Below are 12,307 nucleotides of genomic sequence, written 5' to 3' on the forward strand. Positions count from 1 at the left end.
TTATCTAATAAGTTGTCTAAAATTCTTGACCTTGTCTTTGTTGATGAAAATTCAATATTTAACTTAGAGGAATGCAGTTTTCCGGTTAGTAAAACTGATATGCATCATGTGCCCATAATTATTTACTTGGAAATGTTTGATAATTTCACTGCACGGAATATAACGTCTGGGTTCTTTAACTTCCGCGATGCTAACTTTCAGGCTTTCGATATTGCCTTGTCTGAAATCAACTGGCACTCTGTTTTTATTTTTAAGATCGTCTCAGAGTGTTTTGATTCTTTTGTGTGCACACTGAATAATCTTTTTTCTAAATATCTTCCGCTGCTGCCGCCTAGGATTCATAGATTACCCTGGTACACAAGTAGACTCAAGAATCTTAAAAACAAAAGAAACAAGTATTACTTGTTCGTTCAAAGCTTGAATATGCCTCGGTTATCTGGAGTCCTATATATAATTGCCACGCACTTCGTATCGAACGTGTCCAGAGAAAATTTATTCGGTTTGCCCTTCAGCCGCTTCGATTCTCTGACCCTCTTCCGCCCTATATAGCTCGTTGCAAGCTTATAGATTTAAACTCTCTTGAGTGTAGAAGACATGTCCATTCCCTTATGTTTGTTTATGACCTGATTTCTGGCGTCATTGATTGTCCGGAATTACTTGTGCATATCGGTTTCAATGTCCCGAGCAGAATATTGCGGTTTGTCCCGCCGTTTTATGTTATCCCTGCTAAAGCTAATTATTGGGCTCAATCCCCGATTTGGAGGGCTCTCACTGAACTTAATGCAATTTCAAAAAATTCAAATATTGAATTTTCTATTAGTAGGCAGTCTTTTAGAAGTTTAATTGAATCTGTGTACTCCTAGTGTAGTTCTTAATTTTTTACCTATTAATTTTATTCTAGTCAGTAAGATTCTTTGTAATCATAGACTCAATAAACACTGAATTGAATTGAAAAGAGTTGAAGCTGATATTGTGGAAGCTATAAGGACGGCAGATACCGAAAAAAAGAAAACTGTCTTAGAATCGTTTAAGTCATGTAATGCGATTAAAACCGCAAATAAATGAAGCATTTTGATAAATGTATTTTTAATATGTAAAACATATACTATTTTAAGTCAATAATTTTTAGAAAACGATAAGCTTTTTTCAAAGCTCAATTTGGTATTCTATTGAAAATTTGTTTTATTAGGGTGTTTTTATATACTTTTCTTATGGCACCTACTGTAATGCAATATCTCAATAATTTTTTTTTTAAATATATTTTTTTTTAAATAAAGGGTGACCTATTTAAAAAAATATATATATCTGAAATAATATTTTATAAAAACTATCGTTTAACACCAATACTAAAATATCTTCTACCCATTTAATCAGAAAGTGTACTCTTTTTGTTTTCTAAGTCCACATATGAGTCTATATCTCGGGGACCAAATGAGATACAAAAATTAAAAATTCATGGTTTAAATTTACGTGGTTTACACTATCTACACGCATTTTATGATCGTAACTTTGAAAACAAAAAAGTTACAGATTTTTGATCAGCAAATGCATCATATTGCCCATAGTGCACCGCACTAAAAACCCACACCTGCTCCGATTCCCTCGCTCCGTGGAACTACCGTTATGTATTATTCGCGGAGGGGTAGCGGCCTATTGCCTTTCAATGAAAACCTGCGTATTTGTTCCGCACTAAGCAATTTAGTTAAAATGGTGTTTGCCATATTGCAAACAACGGACCAGTTTTCGTCTGACTCAAGCATAGTATCCACTAGGTTTTCAACCGTAAGTGGCCTCTCCACCTTCATGCTCGAGTCATCCCTTCCGATTGCGAACCTCGGACAGACGAAAAAACAGTGTTCAGCGTCTTCAATAACGTCATTTGCACAGAAGGTGCAGTAATGATCGTANAGCTATAAGGACGGCAGATACCGAAAAAAAGAAAACTGTCTTAGAATCGTTTAAGTCATGTAATGCGATTAAAACCGCAAATAAATGAAGCATTTTGATAAATGTATTTTTAATATGTAAAACATATACTATTTTAAGTCAATAATTTTTAGAAAACGATAAGCTTTTTTCAAAGCTCAATTTGGTATTCTATTGAAAATTTGTTTTATTAGGGTGTTTTTATATACTTTTCTTATGGCACCTACTGTAATGCAATATCTCAATAATTTTTTTTTTAAATATATTTTTTTTTAAATAAAGGGTGACCTATTTAAAAAAATATATATATCTGAAATAATATTTTATAAAAACTATCGTTTAACACCAATACTAAAATATCTTCTACCCATTTAATCAGAAAGTGTACTCTTTTTGTTTTCTAAGTCCACATATGAGTCTATATCTCGGGGACCAAATGAGATACAAAAATTAAAAATTCATGGTTTAAATTTACGTGGTTTACACTATCTACACGCATTTTATGATCGTAACTTTGAAAACAAAAAAGTTACAGATTTTTGATCAGCAAATGCATCATATTGCCCATAGTGCACCGCACTAAAAACCCACACCTGCTCCGATTCCCTCGCTCCGTGGAACTACCGTTATGTATTATTCGCGGAGGGGTAGCGGCCTATTGCCTTTCAATGAAAACCTGCGTATTTGTTCCGCACTAAGCAATTTAGTTAAAATGGTGTTTGCCATATTGCAAACAACGGACCAGTTTTCGTCTGACTCAAGCATAGTATCCACTAGGTTTTCAACCGTAAGTGGCCTCTCCACCTTCATGCTCGAGTCATCCCTTCCGATTGCGAACCTCGGACAGACGAAAAAACAGTGTTCAGCGTCTTCAATAACGTCATTTGCACAGAAGGTGCAGTAATGATCGTATTCGTGTTTGAATTTATACAAGTAAGATTTAAAACAACCATGTCCCGTCAGTATTCACTGTGGTTTCAGCCACCTCTCTGGCCAAAATGTCAATAGGGCAGAGCCTAGATATTACATGCGCTGCTTCCTCCGACGTTGTTCGGAACGCGCTACACACTCTTACAGCGCAGAGTCGGTACAATGATCTTGTCTCTCGTGCGTATGAAGCTTTCTCGAGCGCAACTGACCAGATAGATACACCATAGAGGAGACTATTTACTTCGCACCACTCCTGCGTACAGCTGTCTGCTTTGTTGCCTAGGTCCCCCCGTGTTCACCATAAGTCTTGATAGAGCCGCTGCAACTTTTTCTGCTTTCTCTACTGCATATTCTACGTATGTCTTAAATGTCAGTCTAGCATCGAACATAATAGCTAGGTATTTAAGAGCAGCTTTTGAGACAATTACATGTCTCCCCACTCTAATGGTGACTGCTTCGCGCACTTTTATACTGCTTATTAGCACTGCCTCGGTTTTTTGTTGCGCTAATGGTAATGGCCGTTTTCTCATCTAACCTTTAGATTACCGGCCACTTTATCGTCTCGATATACCGGTTTTCGTTTTCTCATCAGCGCATTCATTTCTCACCCGATGCAACCTTTAAATATTTGTTCCCAACTTTAAATTTTGGTTTGGTTTTGGTTCATGAGTCAGATATATTAGATATTTCAATCAACGTTTTGGTTTTTGCTAACAGTTGCTCTTGCTCTATATTTGCTTATGTTGCATTGCCAACCTTTGAAATTTTATGACGAATGTAGTGAAGTTTCACTCTCGCGTTGCCGTAATTACGGTAATTACGGAATAACAAATTTATTTTTACCGGTAATATAAGAAAACGAAAATACTTTTCAAGTAAGGAACAATTTATCTGCCCTGTTAGTAAAGGCAACTTTACTGCTTTCATTAGAAAACGGCCCTAAGTCTAACAATATATTGTTATGCATCGTTTTATCGGCCGCTGTGGTGTAGTGGTAAGCAGTGTGCGCTTCCACTCATCAGCACCTGGGTTCAAGCCCTGGTCAAAGCAACATCGCAAAAAAAAATATAGAAAAAGGTTTTTTCTTAACAGTGGTCGTCCCTCGGCAGGCAATGGCAAACCTCCGAGTGTATTTCTGCCATGAAAAACAGCTTCTCATAAAAATACAATCGCCGTTCGGAGTCGGCGTAAAACTGTAGGTCCCTCCGCTTTGTGTGACAACATCAAGGCGCACGCCACAAGTCGGAGGAGAAGCTCGGCCAAACACTAGCATATGTGTAAGCGGCAATCTATTATATTATTATTATCGTTTTAAAGGTCTATAAATCCTCTTTTCAAAACTTGTTCGATTTTTAAAAGTCAAGCTGTTAATATATACATAAGTTAATATACATATGATGAGAATTAATACAGGAACATAAGATTAATGCACAAGGAGAATAACAATAACGCAGAAAAACAAAAAACAGCACTGGTTGTTTTGTTATTTTATTTGCACATTTTTTATAAAAATATTGTCCATACTAAAACAAAACCGAATTTCATTCCTGCACACATCACATTTCCAAATTTGGTGTAAAACTTTCATCAATACATATGTATATGTACATACATACAACCTACAATACAAGTATTTACTCGTACAGTGAATTTGGTTTCAGTTATTTAATACTAACTTTTAAAAATTTACCTGCCACAGCGTCATCTATTATCAAATAATTGAAGATAATCAAATAATTAAAAACAATCAAATAATTTAAAATAATCAAACAATAAAAAATAATCAAAAAATTACAAAAATTATTGGATTAATTTTGATTATTTGATTATTTTTAATTATTTGATTACTTTTAATTATATTATTATTTTTTTAATGGTAATTAATCATGACTATTTTTTATTATTTTTAATAATTAATTATTAATTGTTGCGTTATGTATGAAAGTTAAAATAATCATTAAAATTAAATCATCATATAAATTTAATTGTAAAAAAAATATGATACTAATTGTAATCAAAATAACAGCTCTGATGGCTGCGAAGTTAGTGCGCATTAGGAATGTTAATCCCGGGATCCCGGGGTCGTAGGATCCCGGTCTTTTCAAGTCCCGAAAATCCCGGGATTATTTGCCTAGGGACGGGTAGGTATTGAAAATACGCTTTTATAATTTTATCATTGAATATCCTAAGAATTTTGCAATTCTTACTTTTGAAAAAATTATATGTTAAGGACTAACTTTATTAGCTTAAAAAATTAAATAGATTAAAGGGGCATTTTCAATTCCTATTTGTCGTTGTGAACCCAAAAAAATTATTTCATTTGGTACCCATATTTGGTTTTACATTGCACTGAATTTTTTAAATAAATATTGGAATTAATCATATCTTTGAAATTATAGACTTTAAAAAAAAAATCATGACGTCAGAGAAATGCCCATTTATATGCAGTTAATTATATGTAATACGAGGTAGACTTTTATAAAGAAATGTAAATTTTGAATAAACAAAAGGAATATAGACCAAACTGGTTGAATTAAGGCGCTTCATTTATTTCTGTCACTAGTATTATGAACTTCTTTCAACCAGAAAGACTTAATTTTTTTGCATCGAGCTTTTTTCGACATACCTTAAATTACTTTATCATATATGAGCACGCCAAAGTTTTATTAAATGCATATAAATTTAATTACTGTCTTTCGTTTTGTTACTTGTGAAATAATTTTCACTTAAAATAAAAAAGTACGTTCCAAACCCATTTACTTATTATTTATTATATGGTAGGAGAGCTTCTCAAACCATATTGATGCAATTTTTTCATCTTAAGTTGTTGAAAAATAATAAATATCTAAGTCCCGGGACTGATCCCGGGATCCCGGGATTGAACCAACGACATCCCGAAAATCCCGGGATCGTAAAAATCCAAAAAATTAACATCCCTACTGCGCATACATCTGATAGGAGCCNCTTAAGTTGTTGAAAAATAATAAATATCTAAGTCCCGGGACTGATCCCGGGATCCCGGGATTGAACCAACGACATCCCGAAAATCCCGGGATCGTAAAAATCCAAAAAATTAACATCCCTACTGCGCATACATCTAGGAGGAGTATACAAAAATTTACATTTAAAAAGTATCCATTGTTTTAGTTTAATTTTGTAAGTAATACAATAGTGCTTTTTTCTTCTTTATTACATAATATTTCAGATCACCCCCAAAGCAGAAAATACTCTGGATCAAGAGGCAGGACCTAGTACTTCAAAGCAAACAATTATCGTTTCAAGAGCAGCTGAAGACACCCCACTCCTCGGTAATATACGTTCATAGCAGGAAGAACATTGGATATAAGTATAAATTAAGAATAGAACTACTTTAAATGGTTTTTTTTTTCAATTCAATTACAATGTTCTGATGTAGATTATGTAAATACAGTTTATATAAGTATTTAAACCACTTTTGTTTTTCTGTATTTTTAAAAGCAGTAAAGGTTATATTTTTAATAAATAAATAAATACAAATCAAATAAATTTAGTATGAAAACCCCAGGTGCTGTAGTCATATATTTCACCAAAACGGGCCAACATCTTGCCTTCCTTATATCAAATTCAATGGCATGACCGTCAAATAAGTAAAAAAAAAATTTAATAATCTGCCTTAACCTGAGTTTCACCCGAAAAAAATTCGTCCGCAAATTTTTCATCCGCCCATAGTAAATACATGGAAACGAAAAGTGAAAAGTGAACAGGTTCGGGGAAAATTAAACTCATGATAAGACTGATTATTAACGAGAAGAAATTTTTGGCGAGATTTGTCGAAAAATTGTGTCGTCAGAATATAAAAAAGTAGAAGTGATTTCGACAATTTTCTCTTTGCGACTGCGATTGAAACGTCAAATGTATAACATAATCAGCCTTGTCAAGAGTTGCATTTTCCCCGAACCGGTTCACATTTTAACCGACTTCCAAAAAAGGAGGAGGTTATCAGTTCGTCGGAATATTTTTTTTTTTTTTTATGTATGTTACCGCATAACTTTGAATCACGTCAACCGATTTCGATAATTCTTTTTGCATCGGAAAGGTAGTGTCTTAGAGGTGGTCCCATACTAATCCGATCATTGGATCATGATATATATATATATATATATATATTTATATAAGAATTGAAGTCGGTTTTGTTTTTTGCTTAAAAATTACTTGTCACTTTTGGTTTCCATGTATTTACTATTGGCGGAATAAAATTTTCGGGTGAACTTGTTTTCGGGCGAAACTCAGGATAAGGCAGAATATTTATATAAAAAAAAATCTGCCTTATCATGAGTTTAATTTTCCCCGAACCGGTTCACTTTTCACTTTTGTTTTCTATGTATTTACTGTGGGCGGATGAACAATTTTCGGGTGATTTTTTTCGGGCGAAACTCAGGATGAGGCAGAATGATTTGTTTGCATATTTTTATGGTTTTTAGCATAGTCTGCTGTAAATAGAGCTACAATTGGTTGTTACTTCTACCTTGCTGAATACCATGATGAAATTATAAACAGGTGAAGTAATAAAACCACTTTCTCGCTTTATTTTCTTAATTTTCTTGACAGTCGGCTATCTTATAGACATTTCTTCAAGCCAATTTTAAAAAAGATAGTGTCAAATATTTCTTCTCGCTCTTATTACCACACCTGGTATAATTTCACCAAGGCTGAACACCACAATAACAAAAATTAACGGCCATATTTTTGACACTCCTAATATGTCGGAATAAGGCGGAATAACAATATTCACGGGATAGAGGAGAATTAGTCAGAATAAGTCTATTATTGTCGCATAGAATACAACTTAATAAGGTGTTATAAGAAAGTCATAATAGTAATTCTGGGGAATAACTACTCGGTCTGAATCGGGCGAATAAGATAGATATTTCATGTTATGGCCTATTTCCACCAAACGCTTAATTGCAGTTACACTGGCAATCGAAAGTGAGTGCATGGTGTATCTTGTTTGATATTTGCAATGTTTTTTAATTTAATTTTTTTAATAAAAATATGGTTCCTACTTAGATCGAAACCACATAAGTCAAACTTTCAAACTTTATACAAAACGTAGAAAAATTCAACATATTTTCATCTAAATTTTGAACTTTTTAATCTGAATTTTTAGAAAAATTGTAGGTACGCAGATAGATCGGTTATGTAATTCTAATGAAACAAGTGAAAGTTTTAAGCTGCTAAAAATCGCGTTGATTTTTAATGAATTTCCGATGGATTTTGCGGTTTTATAGCGTTATAGCGTTAATTTTTTTTATTTTGTTTGCAACGGTTTTGCTAATTTTATTTTACAAGAACCTTCTTTTTATATGTTAAAAAGTGAAAAGGCCGTCAGCTTGACTTATGTGGTTTTGATTTAGGCATGAAATATATTTTTATAAAAAAATAGCGAAAAAAGTTTAATTTGAAAAACGTTGCAAACATTTAAGAAAAAACACAATGCACTCACTTTTGATCGCCAGAGCTCAGATAACTTACAATAATTATAACAAGAGATTATCGGCAAGGTTTATTTCTCGATTTTTGCTTTTTTCCTTTTGTTTGCTTATTTTTATTATGACCAAATACCTACTTCCGGCTTTTTCCAATAGGCATAAACTGCAGTTAAGGCATGTAGGAAATGAAATATTATTCATTAAAAATGCATGACTTGAGTTTTACAATTGCTTTAGCAATACAAACAGGTAAGAAATCGAAACCGTTTTTTTTTTTTTTGTAATTATTATTTCTAATCCATTTTAGGTGAAAAAATGGCGCGTCGTTTTGGAGCCAATGTACATACATAAAGAACGAGAAGAAGATTTTAACTTTTGCTATCGCTTCCTAATGACAAAGACAAACTTGAGTGCGCCTTACGTGCCAGAAGTACAGAAAAGGTATCACAAGCTGCACTGAGTCTATATGTACATATATTGGTTTAAAACAAAGACCGAAAATAACTGGTCTACATTAAACTCACTGTAACTTTTTCTATCATTAACCATTTATTTTTTACTTTTTGTAATATATCACTGATGCTTTCCATTTCCAGACAACCGGTCAGGTACGAGCATGATTTTAATTTCGACCAAACTCAAATACATTGTTTGTTGGTCCAAATAATGAGACACTTATTTTTTCTTTTGCCTCGGAAAAATTTTTCGGCCGAATTAAACGCGATTTTGTTTTTCAGGCAAAAATCTACTTTTCGAATTGACAGTGAGAATGTTTTTTAAAATGCCCATAACTTTGTCAAAATTTAATAGATTCCAACAATGTTTTTACTCAAATGTCAGTAATTCTTGTCACTTCAAGATAGAATGATACAATTATTGATTTTCATTATTTAAAATTTTTTATTTAACAATAAACAAAAAGTGCATATTTTTTTTTAAACTTAATTTCTCAAAAAGTGTATTTTTTTTTTCTCTCAAACTTTTTTACCGGGAAAGAGACACTTTGAACTACAATCAACCCAAATCTCTAATAGCGAAGATTTTTTTTTTCTGAGTTATGATATTTTATAGAAAATATACGTCTTTGTGGTACATACTACAATATTCTTATATTGTTTAACTAAATGGAACATATGTATGTAATACATATATCAGCAAAAAATACAGCCGTGATCATTTTTTGTGTATCAAATAGATATTAGAACACACTTTCCACCATACAGTTTCGAAATACAAAATCACATTTTCCCGCTTTTTATAATCGAAACTGTATGGTGGAAAGGGTGTTCTAATATCTATTTGATACACAAAAAATGATCACGGCTGTATTTTTTGCTGATATATTACAAGACAAGAATTACTGACATTTGAGTAAAAACATTGTTGGAATCTATTAAATTTTGACAAAGTTATGGGCATTTTAAAAAAACATTCTCACTGTCAATTCGAAAAGTAGATTTTTGCCTGAAAAACAAAATCGCGTTTAATTCGGCCGAAAAATTTTTCCGAGGCAAAAGAAAAAATACGTGTCTCATTATTTGGACCAACAAACAATGTATTTGAGTTTGGTCGAAATTAAAAATCATGCTCGTACCTGACCGGTTGTCTGGAAATGGAAAGCATCCACTGTGAAAGCGTTTTATGAGAGGGAGCTTACGGTTAATGACTGTGAGAAATGGAATCGTTAACGAAAGTAAAGGCCAAGCGCAGTTGTTAATGCAATGTTTTTTTTTTTTTAGAAAAGGTGAGTTAGCAAATTTAATTATGGTGCAGGGTAAATATATGAAGAAAATGCATCGAAGTAAAACAAACTATAAAGAATAGCAAGTAAAACTATTTTTGAAGTGAAACTTCTTTAGCGGCGGTTGGGAGTAAATTGGCAACTTCAACGGAAATGGTGCAACGGATATGGTTGTGGCTGAAACAAGTGCTTCTTGAGTATATGCACATTAGGGTGGTCCAAAAACAGTAAAGTCGAAATTGTAATGCTCTCACCCCCTAGGATTGTTCTATATCGAAAAAAGTATACCCCTATTTTTTTATTTTGAAATCAAAAAATATTTAGAGGTCGCTCAAATTGCTCAAAGTTTTCCATGTATTTTTATATGGGGAAGAAACAACTTTTTGTAGAAATGGTATAGATTTCTTGAAAATCAATATTTTTCGATCGGAAAACTCTGGTTCTCTTCAGGAGACTTTCAATAATAATACCCAATTATTTATTTAACCATTTTTGAATACTAACGATTTTTTATTTGTCCCCGCATTGCATTTTTCGGGGCTTTTCGGGTTGTTGGGGGACCAATAAATTATAGTTGCGATGAAAAAATTGTTAAATAAACAATTAGGAATTATTATTGGGAATCTTCTGCAGATAAAAAGAGTTTTCCGATNCAATAAATTATAGTTGCGATGAAAAAATTGTTAAATAAACAATTAGGAATTATTATTGGGAATCTTCTGCAGATAAAAAGAGTTTTCCGATAGAAAAATATTGTTTTTTTAGAATACCATTTCTACGAAAAGTTTTTTTTCACCATATAAAATACAAGGAAAACTTTGGGCGCTTTGAGCGACCTCTAAATATCTTTTGATTTCACAATAAAAAATAGGGGTATATTTTTTCGGTATAGAACAATCCTAGGGGGTGAGAGCATAAAAATTCCGACTTTACTTTTTCACATGCATTTTTGGACCACCCTAATGCACATGGTATTAATTTAATAAAAACTTGCTAATAAAAGGTTAAAGAATAACACATAGAAAAAGACCAATACAAGAATGAAAGTAAAGGTGAGTACGTACAAGTTAAAGAAAAGGATGAAGGCAAAGGTAAAAATAAAAACAAAAAAAAAGATGCGTAAAGATAAAAGCAAAAATGAAGCTCAAGGCAAATTTAAAAACTTTACTTATACAGGCAAAGGTGAAGGGGAATATGTTGATGTAGAAAATGATAAACATAAAAGTAAAAACAAAAATAAATATTAAGAAAAAGATGAGGATGAGGATACCGATAAAAGTAAAGATGAAGATAGAAAAAGAAAGATTGAAATAAATGTAGTAGTTGTTGTTATTTCCGATCGGTTTGTATATGTTTAATCAATTTCCTTGATCGGCTAGTCCGATCTGATTATCTCTAGCGCAAATAAAACAAGGAAATTTATTAAAATAAATGTAATTATAGAGAAAAGGATGTAGATAGAGACACAATCTGGCAACTATTTTGGGACTCCAGAGATTTTCGGGATTCTCGGGACTTACCGATGTAATAATCGATATTTTCATCGGTTTTGTTATCGATTTTGCTATCGAAGTATTTATCGATTTTGCTATGATATTTTCCGAACTTATCGATTTTTTCATCGATTTTGTTATCGATGATGCTATCGATTATTTATCGATGATTTTATCGATTTTAATATCGATATTTTTATCGATTTTTCTACCAACATATTTATCGATTCCGATTTGTTATCGATTATTTATCGATTTTGTCATCGATTATTTATCGATATTTTTATTGACTTTGTGATTGATATTTTTATCGATTTTGTTATCGATATTTTTATCGATTTTCTAATCGATTTTGCTACCAATATTGTTATCGATTTTTTTTTCGAAATTTTTATCGATATTTTTATCGGTTTTGTTGTCGATATTTTGTTTGGTGTTACTGTCGATTTTTTTATCGATAGAGTATAAAGATGAAAATGAAGAAATAGGAAAACAAAATAACATAAATGTAGTTAGAACGAACAGGCACAGTGGTCTTGAAACAATGATAGGTATGACTAAAATGCCAACCAAAACTGCTTGCATACCTGTTTTGGAAGGCACCCATACACCAATATGCAGTTGGAATTAAAATCATATCTGCTCCTATGCCTAAAATATTGTCAAATGAAAATTTGGAAAAAATTTAACTGCAATTGTTAGTATTTCTTGTTCAACAGAGTATTCTAAAGTTATCGTTTTGTATATTA

At 32.4% G+C, this 12,307-nt stretch overlaps 1 protein-coding gene and 1 long non-coding RNA gene across 2 annotated transcripts in view; both read left to right on the forward strand.

The window, feature by feature from the left end:
• LOC108362832 (autophagy-related protein 9B-like) overlaps positions 1 to 6,325 on the forward strand; it is a 44,553-nt gene extending 38,228 nt beyond the window's left edge. Inside the window, exon 5 of the mRNA XM_017615978.1 lies at positions 6,062 to 6,325. Coding sequence (XP_017471467.1) covers positions 6,062 to 6,181 — 120 coding nt within the window. The 3' untranslated portion in view covers positions 6,182 to 6,325. The remainder of the gene's footprint in view (positions 1 to 6,061) is intronic.
• A 2,160-nt stretch (positions 6,326 to 8,485) lies between these two features.
• Positions 8,486 to 8,901, forward strand: LOC108362833 (uncharacterized). Its single transcript, XR_001847519.1, has 2 exons — positions 8,486 to 8,573; positions 8,632 to 8,901. It is a non-coding gene; the product is annotated as an uncharacterized LOC108362833 (long non-coding RNA).
• The last annotated feature ends 3,406 nt before the right edge of the window (positions 8,902 to 12,307 follow it).

The sequence above is a fragment of the Rhagoletis zephyria genome, unplaced genomic scaffold, assembly GCF_001687245.7.
Source record: "Rhagoletis zephyria isolate East Lansing unplaced genomic scaffold, Rhagoletis_zephyria_1.1 Rzeph_scaffold_01113, whole genome shotgun sequence".
NCBI lineage: Eukaryota > Metazoa > Arthropoda > Insecta > Diptera > Tephritidae > Rhagoletis > Rhagoletis zephyria.